Source organism: Dermacentor variabilis, chromosome 2 (assembly GCF_050947875.1).
Source record: "Dermacentor variabilis isolate Ectoservices chromosome 2, ASM5094787v1, whole genome shotgun sequence".
In the NCBI taxonomy this organism is placed as follows: domain Eukaryota; kingdom Metazoa; phylum Arthropoda; class Arachnida; order Ixodida; family Ixodidae; genus Dermacentor; species Dermacentor variabilis.
This window is the reverse complement of record NC_134569.1, coordinates 183,990,388-184,015,131: the sequence shown is the minus strand read 5'-3', so window position 1 is coordinate 184,015,131 and position 24,744 is coordinate 183,990,388. Positions and strand designations below refer to the sequence as shown.

Here is a 24,744-nt window from a genome sequence, read left to right as displayed (position 1 = left end):
GTATCCCGGCTTTACAGTAAATAAAGCCGTAAAAATGCCTGAAGCCACAAACAAGAATATCACACCAATCTCACGTACTAATTATCATTGCCATGGTCGTCGAATAATCGTAGCACCGGGCTTCCCTGTATAGTAATAATAGTAGAAAGCTCTATGGTTCACGTAACTAAAAGGCATTTCTAACATATCTTACCGCGTAATCTACAGCGTGCCGTAGCATTCTCGGGGACTTTCACAATATAGTGAAGGCCAATGTCTCCATGCAATTCTCTTTTTTTTTTCAGATAGACCAATGAATCCAAACTACGTTCGAAGGGGTAAGTCACGTTCTATGAAGTGTTCATGTTGTACTAAACGCGTAAGTTCATGGGGCACGGTAATAGCAGATATGCGATGCTGAAGCGATAAAAAACGAACTCTAGCCTGCGTTACAACCTCTTCATGGGAAATTCCTATTCCAGTGTTCATCTGTCGTTAATCGGCTCCTAAACGATCAAATGACCTCTCTACCGATATTGTCATGCAGCTACAACAATCAAAAAGAGGAAGAGTGAAAATGATTGAGAAGAGGGAGAGGCGCTATTATCTGCAGCCCTTCAAGGAGTATACGGTTCGATGCCAGCAAAATAGGATGGCGCGCGAATTCTTTTTTTCCATAGATATCAAGCCAACCTCCATCATTCATATCACGAAGCAAGACGAACAGGAGTCCAACTAATAAAGAGCTTTAGCTTTTCTGGACACGTGATGCGTTACAGTGATACTTTGGACCATCTGCGCATGCGCCGCATTTCCACGGTAGACATACAGAGAGATCAACGTTTTCTCTTGCTGTCTTCGCGTACCGCGCTAAAGCTTAACTCAAATTAATATGCAGTAAAGAATTATGCTTTTAGAGGCTTTGGCATCGCCTACGCATCATGAACCCTAATGCATGTGGTGGGATAATGACGTTTGATAGGTTGAAATCAAAACACTTCCCCAGCTCGATGCCGTCTCTCTAGCAGCCTGAAAACAAGCAGCTGATATCAGTATCGCTGGTAAAACGTCAGTATCATATTTTCCGCTTAAACGGAACTCGAAAAGATAGAAAAATGTGTTCTGTTTATGCGAAGTTTTATTTGGGCGAATGGCGTAAATATGAACAACAATCGTTTTATCCTAAAAGCGTCCGAGTGTTTCCATTGCTGTGGGAAGACAAAGACTTTATTGCACTCTGCGTCTTCTTTTCCCAAATGTTATGGCCGTGCGCGAAAGGATTCCCAATTATTCTGTGCTGTCTCAGAGCAAGTCACAAGGGCATCTTCTGAGGTCTCTCTTCAAGGCGGTGTGGACGAAGCAGGGGCACTATAACGTAACGCGATTCCAAAGTTTTCTGTTCCAATTCTCCTACCAGCGCTTCACGATTGGTTAAACATTTTTCGGACCACAGCCACTTCACGTGTTTGTTATGCGACGTCGCGCAAACCACGAAAACGCCCTGTCAGATATGATATGTACACACTGATTATGCATGGGTAGGCCGAACAAAAGAAAAATTATTCTTTCTGATTCGACACATTTGCCATTAGCCACTGCGCCCACTTCGCCTGTCTGTCACGCGACGTCACAACACCGCGAAAACTCACCGCATCAAAGTGACGTGAACGCGTAAAGATGCATTAATATGCCGAACAAAAACGAATATTTTTCTGAATAGCCAGACACTGCCCCGTTCCGAAAGGAATAGAAGATGGCTGGCCGCTGATCGCTCAGGCACTGGTTACTCGTACCTGCCGGAGAGCATGGATTTATTTGCCTATAATAAGACTTTTTGCGGGGCAGTGTGACATTATCGAGCCCTTTCAGCACGTATACGACATCGCTCTGCCAACTCTTCCTTGCTGAGGATCCGTTCTAGCCACATTCTTAACCTCCCGTTGCACGCCGCCGCGATTTTCGACCGGCCACCGCAAGCAAAGTAAGGGATGGCGGACCAATGGCAGACGTTGTCACCACCCTCCTCATCCTGTTATCTATTTTCACTACGCTGGTTCGACCCCATCGAACCCTCTTCACTTCAGCGTGCTCCTCGCCTCTTGCCAGCCAGTTATATAAGACAAGCCGCTTAGTGTAGGCAATTTTATTCATTTTTAAAGCAAACAAAAGTCGCCTTCTATAAACGACGAGAGCGTTTGAATGGTTTGTTCAGACAACCCTGCGGGTCACAGCCCAATGCTTGCGTTGGCGGTTACGCGAATTTGACGTCAGGAGATTGGAATAAAAAGATATTGGAATAGTTTTATGTTATAGGGCTCGGCATACGCGACGCGTAACGTAGTATATGGATATTGCAGAGGAGGAGGGCAGCACACAAAAACGCGGCACAAAATAGGGAGCAGATGACACACAGGCTGCGCTCGCAACTTTTGGCAAATATTTCTTGAGCTTAAGGCACTAGCGCCGTTCTACTTGTGGTTGCAGCGTGTGTGTCGTATGCTTCCTGCTTTGTGTCGTGTTTTTCTTTTTTTCTTTCTGCGCTGCCCTCCTCCTATTCAGTATGATCATACGATCAGTATCATTTAGTATGATCGGATACCAACTACCCTAATTATCGACTTTAGTAGAACAGCTAAGCGGAGCAAGTATCCCAAGATCTCTTCCCAAGACATCATTGCGTACAAAGTAAAAAGTTTTGCACTCTTAAGGGTGTTGGTTTTTCTCATAGGTTACCTTACTCTTAAAGCTGAAAGAAAATGGGCAGAAACCATTGACGGTGATTGTCAATGCAAGCGAATAGCGCGGAAAAACGTGCGTGAAAGAGAGCCAGAGAGAACGCGCTAACGAAGGTTGCTTTTTCTTTCTTTTTTTTTTGTCGAATTCGACGATCGACCACCAAATACAAGAATGGACGAAAAGACCGAAGAAAGCTCATCCGCTTTAAAAAATTCACCGACAGTTGCGTACTCCCTAATGCGAAATTTGAGCGCAGGTGCATACGTGTTTTCATTTAGCGTTATGTTGGCTGGCGCAGACAATCTCTCTCGTGCAACACGTTGCAAATGGAGTGAAATGTGGCGCGACTGCCTCGCCAATCTGGAGATAGCGAGAGGCAGCGCGTCGATGACGCGTGGGCGCGATTCACAGCAGCCACCGCAGCCAAACTTCGAAGACGACGCGCGCTACTCTGGCGCCACCTCTTAGCCATCGTCGCCGCACTAGGCTTTTCTTCTCACAATTTCGCCATACTCTCCTCCACCGCTTTCCTCCTCGCGCCTTTCACTTCCCGCTGCGCTCCCCGTTCCCTCTTTCATCTTTTGCTGCGCTCGTTCGCTCGGTTACGCCGACGCCGACGCGCGCCGTAGGAACTGGCGCCTGAGAGCTGCGCTCCAAAAATTATTGTACATGATGGCGACAGTAACCTACGCCTGCAATAAGGGAAGTCGTAGTTAGGTAATCAAGTTAGCTAATGTAGCTAATGAAGTTTATTAACTGCAGTTTGCGGGTCTGGTGTCGAAGCTATCATCACGTCTACTTGCCACAAAATGTCGCTAAACAAGAACACTTCGTTTGTCCCCATCAGCAAGTCTATATGTTACCCCTTATAGGTAAGGATGTTAGCTATGGGACAAACTAAGCACCCTGAGGGCGCAACACCTTTTACTACGTATAGTACAATATATTTAGAACAACTTATCGTACTTTGTATATAGCTCAAACGTCACAACTTTGTTCTCTGCTTCTCACTTAACGCTCGTATACCCTGCAGATCTGCGTGGTCTTGTGTGCCACACGGACGCTGGTACCTTCCTGCGGTCTGCTCCACCGGACAGCTGTGACTTTGTCATGGTCGACTTGCAGGTGTTGTCGCCTCAGCCACATCCTACGTACTCGTACATGGCAACCATCAGAACCAATCCAGGTATTCAAGACCCAGCGCCGTGTTACCGGAATGCACCATATCGTTGGCATTAGCATGGAACGTCCTCCTTAAAACGCGGAGGGGTGACAAACACCGCGATGTTTCGTGTGTGTGTGTGTGTGTGTGTTTGTGTGTGTGTGTGTGTTTGTGTGTGTGTGTGTGTGTGTGTGTGTGTGTGTGTGTGTGTGTGTGTGTGTGTGTGTGTGTGTGTGTGTGTGTGTGTGTGTGTGTGTGTGTGTGTGTGTGTGTGTGTGTGTGTGTGTGTGTGTGTGTGTGTGTGTGTGTGTGTGTGTGTGTGTGTGTGTGTGTTTTAATCCAAAGTATTCTTGGGCTCACCACGCGCACTTTGCGACAGGAAGGTTCCTGTCTCCTCGTTTCTAGTGTCTTCAATAACAAGAAAACTAAAGTGTCTGACGATGGCATAGAACCTATAAGCGCAGCAGCCCGATGCTAACGCTAACCCACGATCCTTTTTTTGTATTCTCTGTTGTTTAGTTCACGGTGCACGTATGGTTTTCTCGTGCCAATGCCAGCGAGCTCTTTCAGTTGACGGGTACGTGCGTGACGTCAGCACGAGCGGGAGAAAGTGCGCCCAGTTTACACTCGGCCACAGACTTGCCACTGTGCTTTGCATGCGTCATGAGTGCACGGGAGCGTGCAAGTTTTTCCCATTCCTGCCTCGTGACAACAAATGCTTTCAGAAGCTGTGTGAAGGCTTATTCACACCGGCGGCTGACAGCGGTCGTGAGACCAAGTTGGTCGCAAAGCGACCAGTCGCAAATGGTCGCAAGTGGTCGCTTTTCGCTAAAAGCGACTATTTTGTGCCAATCACTCACTGCTCAATTCTTCAGTCGCGCAATCGTGGTCGCAAAACTGCAATACCAATCAGCGGTGCGCTGAAAGTTATGTTAGCGTGTGTTTTCATCCAGCGTCCTCCTGCGCCGCATAAACTACAATGTCCACGCCACGATGGCAGACGATACAGGAATGCGATTACAAAGTACACGCCACCATGGCAGATTACAGACATGTAATTGGTGTCTTGCCTCGTCATGCTGGGGCGCAGCTGTTCCAACAACGTGTCGAATGTCGGCGGTAACACTCACAGGCAGCTAAATAGCAGCAAAAGAATGCGCAAAAAGTAAGCGCCGATGACCACGCAAGGCGAACTAGAAATTACAACTTTAATACTCCTCGTCATGCGTGCGGAGTACGGGCAGGAGGCGGCTAGCGTGGCCGGCCACGGAAGCTTCCTCACTGCCACAGCTGACACCACGGTAGAGCACATCAGTACAGTGACGAAGTCTTCCTCTGTGCTCGAATCAAAATCCATGGCTTTTGCCGGAACGCGAAACCAGCGAAGTGCGCACGAAGTGCGTATATCTCTATAGAGTTCTCGCTGTGAACGATAATCTCCGGGAATGCGGCTTGCAGGTCGCGCTTGCAGGACATCGGCGGATGGATGGATGGATCCCGGAATTTCTCTGAACCCGCCGGAGGAAGCTTCTAGGCTATGCGAAATTATTTTTAACAGCGAAGCTGTTCTTGCTCGGTGTAAAATAGACCGCGTATCACAAAAGTCCACCGACGGAGACACTGCGCGCAGCCGGTTTCACCGCCGCACTGAGATCTGCGCATGCGCCGTAATAACGGTTAGGAATGCGCAAGCGCTTGCCCTTGAAAATGGTATGAAAGTGTGTGCTCGACGGCGCTCGATCAGTTAACTCCACGGGAGGGCCCAGGAGAGTTCCTAATGCTGAAAAAGATGCTGCGCATAGATAAACTAGACATGTTGCGATGCGGGAGAAACAACGGCGACGACGGGCTTTTCCGACCTACTTGGCCAGAGAGGCCGAAGCCAAGAGGTGGAGACTACGCGAAGACTCGGAATACGCCAGTCGAGAGAGAGCCAGGATCGCTGCGAAGCATCGACAATTAGGCGAAGACCCTGCAGTGCGGGAGATCGAGTAGAGCGACGCCGAGCTCGCGCTTCAACCGGGGGTGCCAACGCTCGGTTTCAACGTGAGTTCCTCTCGTTGGAGTTTGGACATTCCTGCCGAGCGCGCGACCGACTGTGGTTTGACACGAACCTATCAACGTTCAACACAGCTCGGTCTGTCGAGAAACGTGCACAAGACATGTGTAGGCTGCGAAACATCTTCCCACAGGCCAACGACCACGACGAGATGTGACTGTGTAGGGCCTGTCGAGAAACGGTCTTACGAGGGAAGGTGTAGCAGTTCAGCGTGGCAAACGGCTTCAAGTATCCACCCAAGTCAGCGGGACTAGCGAGTTTGAACGAGGTGTAGGAACGAATGGTATCCCCTCGAATACCGTTCATGAACATTCGACGACTAACGCATGGCTATGGTCAACACGGCATACGGGGAGAGGTGATAAACGTTCCCATAGACGTTCAAGAAACACTGGAGTTCCTGCCTCGGAGTGTGCCCGAAGATGCCGCAGTCACGTTCACTTCAAGAGGAGGTTGTTCGCCAAACCTGTGTACAAGTCTGGCCTGGTTTGTAAGAAGATTTACGCCTGCCTGGTTGGCTTTTGTGGTCGAAACTGCGCTATACAAATTCTACAACGTAAACATAGACTGGGAGAAGCTTGGTCGTGTCCCGGACGTTTCGGGCGAACCATTCAAGGAGGAAGAGATAGAGAGCGGCGAGTCACTCGAGGACATGTACGATCCTTTTCAACTGGCCTGCGCACTGAACTCTTCCAGTAAGACGATGGTCTATGATGCCGTCGGTATGCGACTACTGAACCTGGACATCGCCCTTGGTGAAAATAAAGCACTAATTTCTCTAGTGAACAATAGTAACGCCGAGGAGCTGTCATTTCCTCAGATTTACCTGGGGGAGCCAAGAAAGATCACATCACTAAACTCAACACCATTTGCCATGGCTAGCAGTGACATACGGCGAACCGACCATCGCGGGGTCAAGCCGAATCACGTGCTATACATGGCAGTGAAGGTCATGCGCTACAACTTGATGGAGCGATCTATGACATTTCAACGTTCTGAGGCAACGCGGGCGACAACAAAGGAACAGTTGGAAAGCAAAGAATTTCTGGGAGAGGCTATGGAGCGAGATTTGACATTCATGCGAGGTGTGCCCAATACGATTCAGTACTGGCAGGACCGCAAAAGAGAGGTCTTGGCCATGATCAGACAATTGGGCGAGCCTCACGCCTTCCTGACGATGTCCGCTGCCGCAGTTCACTGGGAACGACTGAATGGACTCCTAGAGCGACTTCGAGCTAGCACGGCGGGCAAAGCTGCTCGTGAGATAGATTCACTAACCAGTATGGATCGAGTTTACTTGGTCAATGGCAATCCGGTCGTCTGTGCGATCTAATGTGACAAAATCTTTAGCGTAATCCTGAACACCCTGAAGGATAGCAGACTCTCGCCGTTTCGACCGTACTACGTCGTGGACTACTTCAAACGTGTCGAATGTCAGCGGAGAGGTAGCGCCCACGTTCATCTGTTACTGTGGCTAAAGAATGACCCCAATGAAGATTTGACCGAACGCATGCCCGAGACGATATAACTGATCGAGACATTGACGTCGCTAGACGTGAGTGTGCTGAGTCGTGTGCGAACACAGATTCACGATGACTCACACGTGCTATAAACGAGGACGGATCGAGTGTCGCTTCGGCGCATCATTCATGCCTTGCTACAGGGCCTGCGTTGCCCTGCCGTATGGCACCGTCGAAGACGAGACAGAACGCAAACGCATCGAAAGTCTGAAGAAGACGTACGAGAGTATGCACGAGACACTCTAACATACGCCGTTTGACACCATTCAACACTTCTGGCGTCGCTTCAAGGTTCGGGACGAGGACCACTGCATGGAGATCTTGCGGGCCGGTTATGCCAGGCCAGCCGTTCTCTACAAGCAAGAGCCGAGCTAGAGGTGGGTCAACCCGTGGATCTCGTCAGTTATGAACTATAACATGGGCATACAGGCCATTCTTCATCATTACGCCTGTCGTGCTGCCTATGTTGTAGACTACGCGAACAAGGCGGATCGAGGGATGTCAAATCTACACAAGGCGGTCAACGAGATGGTCAAGGAAGACGACACGCTCGGCTACGCAGAGGTCTTGAAGCGGCTTAGACTTAGCCTGCTGAAGGCCGTTCAAATGTCTGCGCAGGAGACTGCCGGGTTTCTGCTCAGACAGAGCACGTCGGAAAAGAGCCGCCTCGTAGCCTATATATCCACGTGCTTTCCCGAAGAGCGAGTACGTGTGCGGATGCCAAAGAGTGAAATTGTAGACCTATCACCGTCATCAACCGATATCTGGTGCGAAAACATGGTTGAGCAGTATGAGAAGAGACCCGAGGACCTTTCAGATGTCTGCCTTGCCGGCTTTGTCAGCAAGTATAGCAATAGACGCGGGCAACAACGAGAGTATACCAGCAGATAAAGGTACCGTGTGTGATACAGTATCACCATTATAACCCGGAGGACATTCTCAACTATCAGCGTGAGCAAGTCTTCTTTATGTGCCGTTCAGGAGTGAGCGCGTCGAAGTGCTTGACAACAACGTTTCCGTAAAGACACACAAGAAGCAGATGGAAGCAATCGTGAAGAAGCAGGAAAAGTACGTCTTCGATAAGGACTGTGAAGTCTTGATGGAACTGGAACGTAGCATAGCGGGCGCGGAACGAGCCCCTGCGAAGGAGGCTGTCACCAGCGCTAACCATGTACGTATCGAGGCGGGGGACCAGTGGCGTAGCAACAGGGGGGGGGGGGGGGCGCTAGCTGCTTTGGCTATGTAGTGTCGGCGGCTCGACGAGTACAGGCTGTAAACGATTACACGTACGTGCAGAGAGTCCCCGGCTGTGGTTGCAGCGGATGAAATCTCTTTGGCACTGCTCAACGTAAGGTCGTTGCTGTGTCATACTGCGGACGTCAACCTCGACGACTTGATCCGGTCAGTTTCTGTGATCTGCTTCACCGAGAAGTGGGCAGCCAGATGCAAATCGATGGTTACACTTAAAGCTAAACATTTCGACAGAATTGCCTGTCTGGTTGGGAAATTTATTAGCACTTTCAGACTGACTACAACCAAATAACTGAATTTTAGTAGCCCTACGTTTCGGAGCCCATTCGGCTCCTCCTTCAGAGGCTGTTCTTCGGGGGTGGCGGTGTGCAGCTTCAGAAGGGTCTTTTGTAAAGAAAGAAGGGGGAGTACGGAAGGTGTGGAGACACTTCACAGACGGGAAGGGGGGGGGACGAAAGGGTGAGATGGCTGCCGCGGTGCTGAGCGGCTGGGATGACCGGTGCTGAGGGAGCTTGACCCGCGAGAGTGCCGCTGACGGGAGGCGGGGGGGGGGGTAGTTCGGGCTAATAAAATTTTGTTATTTGGTTGGAGTCAGTCTGAAAGTGCTGATCGTTACACTTGCATTGTCAATCAGGATAACGTTGACAGGAGGTGCTGGTGGAGTCAGCGTGTATGCCAAGGCCGCGGCCAACCTGAATGTGACGCAAGTCAGCCTACCTAACATCGCGGGGTTCAAGCGAGGAGAGCAAGTTGAATTGGACTTTCAAGCTGGTTCTGCTGCACATGGTACCCAATGCCAATAAGAACGAAGTTAAGCGGATTGTTTCAGCAAAGATTGGAAAGTTGAGTGAGAGTGGCCCGACTCTGGTCGTGGGTGACTTCAATGTGAACATCAAACAGGAGAAGTACCTTTCGAATTACATGTTCACCTCGTTTGGCATGGTTTGCCTAAGCGAGACATGGGGATCTCTACCTACGACCGTTAGAGGGACGTGCATTGATTTAGTCTTTGCTAGCTTTGACGTTGAATGCCTGAAGGAGATGTGCCGGCCGTTACCGGTTTACCATAGTGACCACAAGGCCTTGATTATCAAGACATCAATCGGTCCAGACTGCAAAGGCCAACGGAGTAAAGACGACTCACTAGATACTATCATCGTCGAGAATTGGTAGCAGGGCTTCGTTCGCGCTACACCTTGTCAGGACAATCTCCATGTGACTGTACAGACACAAAGACGGAGTCAAGAAGAGATGGTCGAAGTCTTCGACGGCGAGGACGATCTTCCGGAAAAGTTTCCGGGGCTGCGTGGCTGGCAAGAGGAAGCGGAGTGTGATGACGACTTCTGCTAGACATTTCTGGTTTGACTGAATAAAGGGCTTCTGGCATTCACGTTTATGAGTCTACGTCGCTCAATAAACGGGCAAGCTCGCACTCGGTCGCACGAGCTGGTCGATCATAGGGGCGAAAACAACTTGAAGCCAAGTTTCAATCTAGCAGCAGCCAAGTTACAACCTAGCAGTAGCCGGAATAGCCTCGGAATAAATTCGCTGTTTCAAACCTCGCACGAACAAGTGCGAGCTTGCCCATTTTTTTTTACGATGTACTGACAACGTCTGCAAGGTCCGGCGTAAACGAAAGTATGAGTGTGCATGTTCTTGTAGCACGTATTTCACTGTGTGTTTCTTTTTCTGCTCGTCTCAATTTCAGGGAAGTTTAAAGTGCAGGTAGCACGGCACATTCAGAGCTTTCCGGACAAGGCGCTCCTACTGGCGTTCAAGCGAAGTGTACTGCACGACAGTTCTCTTCCACCAAGCGCCGTGGCCAGAGGCCTCGTCCAGATGGTCGTCGATATGGACGCTCATGGCGTCACGCTCAGTGACGAGGAGATTACAGAGGCGGACACAAGCTTCATCTCTCGAGATGCCCAGGTACACGCTAGCAGCGCACCGAAATTCCGAGGGGCTTATGAAGCGGCATGTCCTTCTGACTCCACTCAACTTTTGTAGTTGGCTTCTGTTGATGGTAATCAGTTGCGATCACTCGTTTTATAACAGGCCTCTATATCCAAGAGACGAAATATTTAACGGTGTGTATTGAAGTTCGCTGAACAATGAGGCACAATTAGATATTCCGTCTGGTTGAATATACTATCCCGCCTGTGGCCACTGGGCATTTGATTTCATACATTTGCTAAAATGAAAGCTCTTGATACGTGATGGTATTTAACGGTGAGATACATTGGGTTTGCTGTTTATAAAACGAATTCCAGAAGAATGCTGGGCCATTGTGTACGCCTCTGTATCACTTTTCTGCGTGGAAAGGTACGAAGGTTGGAGCCCCTATGCACATGGAATTCATTTCATTCAGTCAGAACGAAGCCCGCTGCCATGAAATAGCGACAAAGATGAGCAGGACATGACACATTATTTCAAAAAATAATTTCCGGTGAGTACTAGCCAGCCGAGAATGAGAAGTTATTGCCAATTTTCTGCAGTTCACGCTTTCAAAAAGCTGGAAGACGCTTAAGCTTCGCCTTTAAGAGCAGAACGCGATAGCATTCAAATATCCTTGAGTGCTTCGCACGCTTCCAGGCAACAGAAACTTATGCAACCGTAATGTTTACCGGAAAACGCTGGCGGCGAACGCTATGCACGAAGGCGAGTCTTCTGGTAGAAACACGGCCTCTTGCGTGAGCAGCGATGCGGCGGTGGCGAACGCCACCTGGAGGTGTTGCAAGTAACACTCAGGGATCATGGTTCCCTATGAGCAGTTCACCTAGGTAAACGTACTCCTTCACAGACTATAGAGGCTGACGAGCGATCCTGAACTGTTGTTGCCTTGCCCGACAACTGATCATTATCTTTGTCTTCTGCATAATAATCTTCAACCACACCCTCACACTTTCTGTGTTAAGGTCCTCAATCATTTTGTGTAACTCGTCTCCAGTGTTGGTGAACAGGACAATGTCATCTGCAAACTGAAGGTTGCTGAGATGTTTGCCGTTGATCTTTACTCCTAAGCCTTCCCTGTTTAATAGCTTGAATAGTTCTTACAGGCACGCAGTGAATAGCATTGGAGAGATTGTGTCTCCTTGTCTGACTTTTCTGACAATCTGACTTTTCTTTCTAGGTACCTTCCTACATTTCTTGTGGAAAATTAAGGTAGCTGCGGAATCACTGTAGATGTCTTCCAAGATATTTACGTAAATGGCCTGTACTCCTTGATTACGTTATGCCTCTATGACTGCTAGTATATCTACTGAATCAAATGTCTTTCCGTAATCTATAAAAGCCATATAGAGAGGCTAATTGTACCCTGCGGATTTCTCGTTTACCTTATTAATGACAGGGATGTGATCCATTGTAGAGTATCCCTTCCTGTAGCCAGCCTGTTCCCTTGGTTGGCTAAAGTCAGGTGTTGATCTTATTCTATTCGAAATTATCTTACTGAATATATTCTATAGTATTGGAAGTAAGCTAATGGGCCTATAGTTTTTCAATTTTTTAACGTCTCCCTTTTTGTGGATTAGTATAATGTTTGCATTCTTCCAGTTCCCTGGGACCCTTGAAGTCTATAGACACTTCGTATAGAGAGCCACCAGTTTTTCTAGCATAATGGCTCCTCCATCTTTGATTAAATCTACTGTTATTCCATCTTCTCCTGCCGCACTTCCTCGTTTCATGTCTTGGAAGGCCCTTCTGACCTCATCACTAGTTATAGAAAGAGTCTCTGCAACGTGTTCATTATTGCTTCGAATGGAGGTATCGTGGCTCCTTTGGGAACTGTGCAGGTCAGTATAGAATTCGTCCGCTACTTTTGCTATACCTCCAAGGATGCTGATGATATTACCCTGTTAATCTTTCAGTGCATACACCTTGGTTTGTCCTATGCGAAGTTTCCTTCTCACTGATTTCATGCTGCGTCAATTTTTACGGCTTCCTCAGTCTTTCACACGTTATAATTTCGAATATCCCTTATTTTCTATTTGTTGATCATTTTTGACAGTTCCGGAAATTCTATCTTACCTCTTGAGTTGGACACTTTCATTCTTTGTCGTCTAGTATAGCAAGTACCAAAACGGGAATCATACCGGGGGAACGACGGCGCACAATAGTACGGGGACGAGATAGCGACACGACACCACTTCAAACTGCCAACAGAGGTTTATTGGCAGAACAAGAGGAGCATCGTAAAGATAACTGAGCATGCACTTCTCACAGCTACATCATCATCAAGAGCACATGAACGTAACCACGTGTGAAAAATAAAATTCTCGGATTTTACGTGTCAAAACCACGATCTGATTATGAGGCACGCCATAGTACGGGACTCCGGAAATTTGAACGCGGGTGTACTCGCCCATCGCCCCATTGAAGTGCGGCCGCCGTGAGCAGGATTCAATCTCACGATCTCGCGCTTAGCAGCCCGATACCACAGCCACTAAGCAACCATGGTGGGTCACTCACACTCACCAGGCACTCACACGATTGACTAAGCATTCGTGATTATGCAACAAAACGACAGGCTGGCCTAGGTAAATGTATTCCTTTTAGGCAATCTTAAGCGACCTTTGTGCCGTCATACACCTGTCTTGAATGCCGCAGACGCCCTCCATATTCAGAGCAACTGATCGAATGAACAACCTAAATTACAAAAAAAGCTCGACAACCGCTGTTGACAGAAACAATGCTCTTACAACAAACAAGATTGGTTTTCTTGCTGGAAGCAGCTTTCATACAGTACGGCACGTTTTTATTGCGAAGTATTATTGACTAGTTCAACCAAGTCTTCCGTAACGATTATCTGGATGTTTTCGCGGGCAAATCCTGAAGAGAGTGCAGTTAGACATGTAGGCAGTTCCCGCGTTTACGTGCTGCTCTTATATGAACCTCTGTGACGCTAACTTGAGTCACTGGTTATCACAGGAACGACAAACAAGACCCACCTGGTGACATTTTGCCTAATGCAACTATGTACGATGTGAACAAGAGTTGACGACGCATTTTTTTAGAAAATAACCTGGTTGGATACTCGGTCTCGTTGGATATAGATAAACGGTTGGAGATTTCGTCTTGCTGAATATTTAGTGTCGTCTCTCACGTGACAAAATGTATATTTAGTCACATTCAACACTCAGGCCACACACGAATACGTAGCCGTTTGCCGTGTCGCCACTTATATTGGCAGAGACCTTTCCACCGCAATGAAGGCAAAGCTACCGAGGTAAAGCGTGCACAAGTGAGAGCATTCCGTTATGTACTTCGAAATATTACCTGATCATCCAGGTTACTTATCATCTTGTTATTGATCCCGTCTGGCGCCGGGGCAAATTTCCTATTTAGTTTTTGCAGCACTGCTCTAATTTCTTGTGTAGTGAAGTACTCATCTAAGGTCTCGTTAGGCTTTCCCTCATACTGCCCATGCTCGACGATTGGGTTGGGGGGGAAGCTATGTAGCGCTTGCCTCAGTGATGAGTTCATCTTCCTTCCCTTTGTGCCCGCGCAAAAGGGTTCGCAAATTATGTTTTTGGACTACCCTGGGATTGTCTGGATCTTGCATGTATTTGAGTATACGCCACGTCTGGCCAGCAAAAAATTTTTCATCCATATCATTGCAAAACTCATCCCATTGTTGCTTGCATAAATGCTTGCTATGCTCTTCGATCTTTTTGTTTAACTCAGCTATCCGTTTACGTAGACTGCTATTGTACTTTCGATGACGCCATCTATGTAGTAACGATTGTTTAGCACCCCACATATGTGCGAGACCACTATCAATCTTCTCTACCAGTTGGTCCGGCGTGATAGCGTGAGTGGTTACGCTTACGTCTTTGATGAGGTCTCTAGCCCATTGTTCTATGTTTTCGATCGGGTCTTGCTTCCTGTCATCTCTTATTTTGCGAAACATGTCCCCGTCGATCCGTTTAACGGATCTATTATTTTCGGCATCCGCGGCTTGTTCGATCTTGATTGCTATAATTCTATGATCGCTGCCAAGGTCTTCCAAGGTGTGTCTCCATTTGACCTTTGCGACCTTGTTTATGATTGTAAGGCCCGGTGTGGTATCTTTGTTGAGCCCGGTCCCTATACGTGTAGGGGAGTCGGGCTCATGTACAAGCGTTAAATCTGTATCTTGAATGTCGTGCCATAGCATTTTCCCTTCACTCTCGAATAACCATACACCAGGCACCGCGCGGTGCATTGAAGTCTCCCCCTATGGTTAGAGTACTGGTACCTGCCATAACTAATACAGCCTTTCTTAAGACAGTTATGAAGCGCTGCCTTTTGAGGGTTGGGTTACTATATATGTATAGAACAAATGTACATGAGGATTTCCTCTATCTGAGGAGGAGCTCTATAAGCACGTGGTCAATATCCGAGATTTGGGTCGTGGCGAATCACCACCAGCACTTTCTTCACGAGTACATAGTTATTGTTCTATTATTCCCGTTCGGGGGCCCGATAGCTTGATATCCCGGCTGTTTCACTAATCCGTGAGTTTCCTGAAGAATCATAGCGTCTGGTTTAGTCTTGTTTCTAAGGTAGTATAGCAGGACCACCTTTTTGGCTTCGTAGCTCCAGCGGTTCCACTGCCTCTTACCTTTTTTTTTCTCTTTTCTCACTCTTCCCCATCTCTTGGTGTGGTTACCGTGGAAAGTGGCGGAAAGATGGAGGGTGCTCTTAAAACAATGTTAGAAGGCCTGGAAATTTCAGCTGCTTGTAAATTTGATTCCCTGCCGAACGGATCACATGAGCATTGCTGACCGGTGGCGATGGGATTCTTCTCAGGTTAAATTCTGTTATCCTGCTATTAATGCCGGACATATTGGCCTCCATTTTGTCTAGCCTGGTCAAGATCATCGAGACTGCCAGCGAAAGATTGCTGGTCGCCTCTGCCTGTTCCTTAGCCCCATTCTGTAGGTCGGAAATTGCCTGGTTTAAGTTCATAGCTGGAGCCGTAGCTGTGTCCTTGGTCACCTTTCTCTTGGGTTACAGTGGGCTATTATCCTCCTCCATTCTATTTTCTTGAATCACCTCCAGTCTCCCGGGGCTTGGAGATCGCGTTTGCTTGTTTGTCTGATGCCCGTCTGCGAAGCGAAGCTGCTGCTGCCGTTCTTCCTGTTGTTTAATTGCTTGCTCTTGGCGAAGCCATTGTCGTTGCTTGACTATGTAGGGTTTCTTGAACTTGGCTTTACAGGTTTTGTCGGCCGTAGGGTGGTCATTCGCGCACAGCTGGAACCGGGCTGACATGTGTGATCTTGATCCGGATTGGACTTGCCGCATCCCGCACAGAGGTTATCTTCAGACTTCAGGCACACGTCACTTCTGTGTCCAAGTCTATTATACTGTTTGCAAAAGTTCACTTGTTTCCTGTATAACTCACGTACGTGGGAACCCTGTAACCGTCGTCTAAAACGATCACAGTTGTGGTGTTTCCCAGTCGTTTGGCTGCGATCGCCGTTGTATTTCGTGGTGTTATAATGGCTGCCGTAATGTCTCTCAGGGAATATTCGACAGGCACACCTCGGATGACTCTTAGCTGTAACGTCCGGGGCTGTTTCGTAGGCTCCAACTTCATATTCCTTGCGTTGAACTTGATTGTTTTGATGAACTGATACCTGTCCGCATTATCCTGATTCGGAGTACTGACAACTAGAATATTCTGGAAGTTGTTGGGGCAAATGGTATCCGTCTCCCGTTCATCGCAACGGATCCCTGCGGCGTCGTAGATGGCTTGTCCTAGTTTTAGTAGGCTTAGCTGGGATAGCTGAAGCCTTCCTCTTGGTCTGATCACAATCTTGTGATCTCCCATAGATAATTAAGGCATCTTGCTGGCCCTGTTCACTTGAGAGATGATCTTGGCTCCGGTTAGGGCAAGCGCTAGGCATGCCACGTATCGCTTCTTCTTTGGCCCATCTTTTATAACGACTTTCCAGCCGTTATCGCCCTCCAGCTCCTGTCGAATCTCGTCGTCGCTTCTCTCAACAATCTCCATTCTTGATACAATGTCTCCGCCTAGGTTCAAGAAAGCCGATGCCTGAATAACGGTGGGTATAGGGCTGGCTGTAGGCTTAGCCAGCCGCCCGCCGCTTGCCGTGGGTTTCGCCCGTAAAATCTCCAAGAATAGTCACCCACCTCAAAATCGGTTATCCACAGATTCAGGGTGAGGAGCTGAGCCGAATGGTGCCAAAATGTGGGCGGTCCTTGATGACTTGCGCTGCGAAATCATGTGAAGAACACGGAGCCGACGTGAGGTGCGAGATAGTTTACATGTCCCTGAGTGTATCCAATGCAAAACACAAGCTTACCTTTCCCCCCATCGCCCCCCCCCCAAAAAAAAAGAAATAGGATGTTTTCATTGCATCTATTTCGCTTCTCACGCTACGCATTACTTACATTACCGTTACACACGTCGTTTCTACACCCACAATAAGCTTCATTCCTTCCCAACTACTTAGGTAATTAGTAATCGTGTTGGCGATCGACTCGCAAACTATCATCCACTGCTGCTACGAAGCATTGCCAGGTAAATTACGGTTTTATCTGAATATCTAACTCTTAATTATCAGAGACAGTCGTCGCTGAAACAACTAGCTGGCGCGACATGGAATATTAATTTGGGAATTCCAGTAAATTCTTCCACTTCTTTGCTGTCTACAGTAGATTACGAGAGCTAGCTGGCTGGCAAGATATGCCACACGTGAGTTATATGTCTACGGCATTTATGCATTTAGCACTTCTTCCTTTTGCACGATTCGACGCTAAGGATTTGGGCGTTAGGTTGTGTATACAATGTATTTGTGAGAATATCATTTTTTTTATATCGCAGGTCCTATCTGACGAAGTTCAGCCATACCACGGTCTCATCAGATACGACGTGTTCTATGGAAACCGTTCACCCTTAAGGTCTCTTATGCTGGATGTTATGAGGTATGACAACACGTGTTCCATTATTCTCTTTGTTTGAGGATTATACTTAAAATTGAACAAATAGTGTCTGCAGGCTACAGTACGTTGACAGGCATCATATCCACGTCAACTTGTTTTAGTTGTTTATATTTATTTTATTTCATCCATACTGTCGGCATCATTGCCAAATCAGGAGTTGGTGAATTGGGTAAGGTACAAATGAAGACGGAAAAAGAAAAGAAAAACAGAAGTACTCTTTACGAAATACGCTATAGAAAGAAAAAGAAACACTCTTTAGAAGTATTCATACAAGCTTCCAGGTTTTGTGTGTGTAACTGTAGCCGCTCGTGCTGGCAGATGGCAGAATTTTTTGGAGACGTCCTCATTCTGCCATTTACGAACATAAGTTGTACATATTCCTAATTTAGTTGGTATACACATCAGCGTCCACCGCTGTGAAGTAGGAGTGAACCTGAAGTTTTCATAGAAGCCGCACGCGCATTACAGAACGAAGGATTGCGCTTCCGTTTTTTTCTTTTTTTTTTGCTACGCGTAACAAATGTTAGTTAACGGTATATCCTAAACCCACTTTCAAATATTTGTGTTGCCAAGCGCTCGCGCCAAATGACGCCATCCAAAGCACGCACCGCCTTCTCGGAACACGTAACAATTGCAAGCGAGCGCTTACCGCTGGAAAGACTGGCGCTGCAGTCGGCGTGACGTGGCATCAGGGATCACGCCCGCACAGCTGCCGCGTCAGCCACGTCGGAAATACACGAAAGCAGGTTGAGAACAAAAGTCTTAGCAGTCGCAGAAGATCTTTCGCCGCGCTGTTTGCAGCTCGTATATGATAATGACAGAGGAAAAAGAATTGAGAGAAACACAATGAATCGTTGCGAATAGCTATCGGCACGTCCCCGTAGGCGACAGAGTCGTTAGCTTGTAAAGAAATCATTATTGACCAACTCTGGCACCGTTCGTACAACGGTGTTTGCTTTTTCCCAGCAAAATGCTCATATGCTCTTACCTCAAGCTCACAGCAAAGTGCAAGTGCGAGCGTTCCTTAGATGGGATTAGCGGGTTTATGACGAAAAGAAGAAGAAATTGGACAGAAAATAGAACAGGAGGGGACAGACCATCGCCTTGTCTTGTCCGCTCCTCACTGTCTCGATTTCTTCGTTATCGTCTTGTGCACGAAGCTGCATGCCAAGCCTAAGTTCAGGCACGTTTGCAACATACCTTGTTTTATTTATTTAGCGGGGTTTCTGTTAGTGAAGAACTTCTTTTAAAAAAATCACCTTAAAAGCACAATATGGTTTTCAGATAGGTTACCTGAAGAGGCGGACATTGCATGCACGGCAAATAGTAATGTCTAGCTAGATATATTTGAAAGGATTCACTAATTAACTTTTCAATTGTGCCTTTTATGTTGCATGTTGAAATCGTAAATTGTGCATTTTTGAAAATGAAGAAGACTATCTCTAATTTTGACATCTGCGTGTTCGAAATGTGGTACGAAATATATTGGCATTCCCGTTAACAGCTTGACAGTTTAAGTTTTAAGTGTTTACCAGTTTCAGTGTTTTGAAAAATAGTAACTGCAGCGCCAATCTAAATTTTAGCATATATACTTCCGGGACGGATATCTCGATGATGCTAGTGTCAGAATTTGTGCCTAACTGATAAAACTTCGCTAAGTCTCGGTTTCAATTTCGTAGTTTGAACAAGCTTTGAATAAATAAAGTCGTTTATTTGTGCATCTTCTTAATTAGCTACGCAGCCATTTCAATTGGCCGTGCAAGCATAGTCCGCCTCTTCATACATAATCCACCCGAACAAATTGCACTGCCTTATTTCTCACAGACGCTCGAAAAGAGCCCGCTCCAAGACAAGAAACAGAATAAAAATCCAGAGGAGATGCTGCTCGCAGTGAAATGAAAAAAACGCGCAACAAGATGCATGTGCACGTGCAACCACTCGTTGCGAAACCATGTGATCAATGCATTGGTGACGAAATTGGCTGCGGTGTCGCAGAAAGCATACAACCCGAATATATTGCTTCTCTCAGGAAAAAAAAAAGAAAACTTGGAGGTCTACATTGTCGTGATCGCACACAATGGCCGTGCATTGTACTTTTTTTTTTTTTTGGTGAAGACACGGCATGCGTGAATTCTTTTTTTGTTTGCAGTTTGCTCAGGACCGGTCATTTGACAGCTACCACTTGTTTCCAAGGCATGCACAGAAATTTTCAGGAGGGCGCCTGCGCTGTGTTTTTTTTTTTTTTTTTCGAGCGCCGACAGCGAAACCACAAGGAGCGCGCTGTGTTATCCCCCATATCACGTCAGTGGCGTGGTCCCGGAATAATGGCGCTGTGCCTGCGTTCGCGCCAACAAATAATTCGATACTTTTGTTCAGCAATCATGTGAAACAGCTCTTTATTTATATTGAGCACGATATCTTAAAAAAAGTAACAATACGTACGACACGGTCGCTAAATTGTTCTTTTTTTTAGATCGTTTTGTCTTTTCTGCGCATTCCTCTTCCAGTTTTTCACTTGCGGCCCGTAGCGACAGCCTCACGCGCAGACTTGAGCGGCACGCGCGAGCATGTGCGTGATTCTTTCGGTGCGTGGCGAAGCATAGATTGGCAAATCGATGCACTTGTTTTTCAATGTTGCGTTTAACCCCACATATTAACGCGAAAGCGTTAAGGGCCCCGTGTCGCAAAAATCCGTTGTCGGCGTCGGACGTTGTCTCGCTAAAAATCATTCCTAACCACACGCAAGCAGGCCCTACCCGTGGCGCAGAGGCGTTGCTGAACTAATTGAATTCCTGAAACTAAAATGCATAAGAAAGAATCGTAAAGTACGACCTAAACACAAGCTACGGACACGATAGCGTCTCAATTCAGTTTGAATATAGTACCAGAAAACGCAATTCTGGTACCCGGAAACTCAAACACAAACCCATTTCCCGGAGTTGTTTCTACCATTCATAGAGCGGCGCGGCCCGCTCGGTTCCTTGAAAAAACGCCATCCAGATGGAGCTCGCGTCCGCGCATCCGCAAAAACGCTGCGGTTGCCGGGAAGGGTGACAATTAAGCAGTCAGGGATCTTTGAATGCTATCGCGTTCCGGTCTTAAAGGCGAAGCTTAAGCTTCCTTGAAATTTTTTGGCACGGTGCTCAAAAAACACCGCGAAAAGTTGACGGGAGGCATATTTTTGCTTGCCCATTAGAAACCTACGAATACTCGATTCAGAGCAGGAATTTGAACCACTGACCACGAAACGCGTGGAGTGATACGTTTCCATGGCCGAACTTCCTACGTTGCTTCCACAGCACTGCACGCTAAGTATGAAACGGATTATGGAGCACTTATGTCGTCAATTCTTGAGAGATTCTGGAGCGAGCATTTCTAAGTATTACGTGAGGCCCACTTAGAGCTGCTGCATTGGTGCTCCATGAGGCCTGCAAAAAAAGAGATCGCCTGTAGACGTGGCAATACACGGACAAGGCCTTTCCGCGACCGGGGGTCGGCGAGTTTGCTAATCTAATGTGCTGACTGATCCTGATTAGAGTGTTGTGGCAGACGGCGCATGTTTTTCCTTTCGGCTGCTGCACATAACTAAAATGTAGCTTCAATTATACCAATTTAACGACACTATGATACGCTCAAAGTTTTTGCTATATGTCCTCCTTCTTTCTTTTTTTTTTCGACGTGACAACGAATTATTCTTTCGGTTTTCTTTCATGCACCGCGCTCGAAACGACAGCAAGCCGTCGATAACCTTCGTGTACCGGGTTTCGGGGATCAGCCGCACATTTACGCACCCCTACTTCGACAATTTTTACACGCAAAGATTGAACGAAAGAAATTTGGTAAGCTTGGTGTGCCTTTCTTTTGTTTTCACGCCTCGCGATTTGATTAAGCTACAACTGTAGTCAACGATACGGTGTGCGAAGATGGGCGAGACGGCTCTGTGCACGTGCGAATTCGAGCGCGTGCAGTGCAGTTCACTGTTGAAGGAAACAGATGAATGTTGATTGCGCGCCAACCTTTGCGTCCGGCATGTGTACAATGGCCTAGCTTTTCAGCTGATGACTCGTGGTTGGTAGCGCAGACACATTTATGCACGCATGTGCAGTCCATTGGCAGCTTCAGTTGGCATTGGCCCCTAGGGTGCAAGTAAAGTGAGTGACGCTCGTTTTCTTTAACAGTGGGCAGCACTGTACACAGAATAATAGGCACTCATCTCGCATGTCAGCGCGTTAGTCTACTTACGAAAAAGCTTATTCAGTAACAAAGAATTAGCGATATTGAGCATGTCAACATTCTAATGACATGGAAATTTTTTTTTCAGCAGGTCCCCTCACAGCCTTCTGCTCTGGGACCTCCTCGCGCATTTTCATTTAAGTATTACACTGAATAACTCAGTAAAACATATTTCTGGTTCTGAACGTAGTGTTTCGACTGAAGCATCCAAGCTTTGAGGATGTTTCCTCGAAGGATATTTAATTCCACGCTGCAAGCAAAGTGCTGCAGGAGCAAGCCGAGATGTTTCAGTCAACGCAGACTCGAGACGACAAAGTTGCCGAGCATGAAACAAAGACGTTCGAAGCAAAAGAATAAAAAGACAAATAAACTATAAACTGGAAATTTTTTCCAATGTTGTGTTGTACTGTGCCGTATAACGTAAAACTATTCCAATATGTTTTTATTCCAATCTCCTGACATCAAATTTGCGTAACCGCCGACGCAAGCATCGGGCGGTCACTCGCAGGATTGTCTGAACAAACCAATCAAATGCTGCCCTCGTTCATAGGAGGTCACATTCGTTTGCTTGAAAAACGAATAACATTGCCTGCACTGAGCGGCTTGTCTTATCTAATTGGCTCACAAGAGGTGAGGAGCATGCTCAAGTGGAGAAGGATTCGATGGGGCCTAGCCATTGCACTGAATATCAATAACCGGATGAAGATTGTGGTCCTGGCGTCTGCGATTGGTCCGCTTTCTCTTACTTTGCTTGCGGTGGCTCGTCGACAATTGCGGCGGCATGCAACGGAAGCTTAAGAATGACGCTAAAACGGATCCTCAGAAAAGGAGAGTTGGCAGAACGAGGTCGTAAACGTGCCAAAAGTTCTCGAAAACGTTACACGGCCACGCAAAAAGGTTTATTACACGCAAATAAACCCATGCTCTCCGGCAGGGGTGAGTAGCCAGTGCCGGAGCGATCGGCGGCAGCCATCTTTTATTGCTTTCGGAACGGGGCAGCCTGCGGCTATTAAGAAGAAAATTAAGTTTTGTTCGGCATATTAATGCATCTTTAACGCGTACGCCTCACGTTGACGCGGTAAGTTTTTGCGGTTTTGTGACGTCGCGTGAGAGGCAGGTGAAGTGGGTGCAGCCTGAAAACTTTTGACCAACAGCCGAGGGCTAGTGGCAAAAAGGTGTCGAATCAGAAATAACTATAAATAACGTCGCGTGACAGACAGACAGGTGAAGTTGGGGTGGCCCAAAAAAATTTTTAACCAATCGCGGTGGGCTGACTGCAGAACTGGAATAGAAAAGTTTGGAATAGTTTTACGTTATAGCGCCCCTGCTTTGTGAATGTTAAACCTAAAATTCAGTTCATTTTATTGGTTTTACTATTATCGGTCACGCACATAGCTAGGGCGACCAAAATGAATGTACAGGAAGAGTACATTATGTGCGGTATATCTCTTATGGTGAATTCCATAGGCAGATTTGGTGCACTTCCGGTAGTAGTTAGTTTTTCTTCTCAGCAAGTGTATTCCATTGGGAGATTGAGAGTGCCTCTCGTATCTTTCAGTGGCGGATTTGGAGTAGCTCCGGCGCTAGATACACTCCACGGAGCAGCGCTCTCCGCAAAAATTAATGGAGTCAACCGGAAATCGCTAGATGTCAGGCCACCCACAGCCAACGTACCACTACATGCACCACTACATGCGCGCGCGTCCATGAACGAGAATCGAGGTGTTTCGGATGCAATGAGCGGTGCTTCGCACCGTCAACTTGGGCTGTTACTGCTTGCGGAGAGCGATGATTCATCTAGCTCAAGTTTTGTATCGACTAGCGGGAATCGGAGCGACGCAAAATCTTTGGAAACGATTGTATTCAAGCAAGGTTTAGACGTCATGTTTTTTCGTCAACCGAAAGTTGCGCGTTTCGCCGACGACGTCGTTTCCAGTATTCGGATGAACAGGTGACAGCGGCACCTTTTCGGAAGTTCGGATTTTAACAACCGTTACTTTTATTGATGAAAGGCACCTCAGGCCGTCTCGGTGTGTTGCCAGCGAACTGATCGCGGGCTTCGCTGCGTTTTCGATGTTTCCGACACAATGTCACGGCGGACAAGAGAAACGGAGTTACATGCCGTGTGACGTCCATTGGAGCGCAGGAGGCTCAAAAGAAACACGCAACTTCTGCACACAACGTGCGCGCGAGTTCAAGCCGGAAAGGTCGGAAACGACGGAAAATGCGAGGAATGCTGGGCGCTTCCGGATGTCCGCTAGCGCACCCTGCGAATTGCCCTGGCGGGAGTTCCTGCGTTTCAATTGCAAATTTCATTCCGTTGCCCTCCGCCGTAGGGGTGTGCTCCGGCGCAGAGTTCGTCGGCCACTCGGAATCTGCTATTGGAATTTACTATTACCGATGATCTACACTGTAATATAATTTACGCCCTTAGAAGTGAAAAAGGGTGTAAATGTGTCTGTAAATCGCACCCTAGGGTATCAGTTATATTAATTGCACCCTAAGGGTGTGAGTTATAGACACATTTACACCCTCTTTCACTTTTAAGGGAGCGCATTATTTTACAGTGTAGGCGGCATTGTGACACGTATACATGAAGGACGCATGCGGAAACAACTTCTGCCACACGTCCGTTCTCGGGTGTGCCCTCTGCATATACAAACAGGGCAAAAAGTTTACAGGATGCGGTATATGAGGAAAATCTGAATATTTCCTGAGCGTGGGGAGGCAGCCTGGATTCCAAATGCGCTACGTGTACTGGCGCGCGCGGACAACATAGTGTTGCGCTGTGTTAATTACTGCAAACTAAAACTCGGCTGACATTTGACTTTCTGGCGGAACCTTTTTGGCGGAAC

General features: G+C 47.3%; 1 protein-coding gene across 1 annotated transcript in view; it reads left to right on the top strand.

The window, feature by feature from the left end:
* Positions 1-290: 290 nt before the first annotated feature.
* LOC142570590 (uncharacterized) overlaps positions 291-24,744 on the top strand; it is a 46,863-nt gene continuing 22,409 nt past the window's right edge. The window contains exons 1-3 of the mRNA XM_075678961.1: positions 291-317; positions 3,749-3,901; positions 10,416-10,636. Coding sequence (XP_075535076.1) covers positions 293-317; positions 3,749-3,901; positions 10,416-10,636 — 399 coding nt within the window. The 5' untranslated portion in view covers positions 291-292. The remainder of the gene's footprint in view (positions 318-3,748; positions 3,902-10,415; positions 10,637-24,744) is intronic.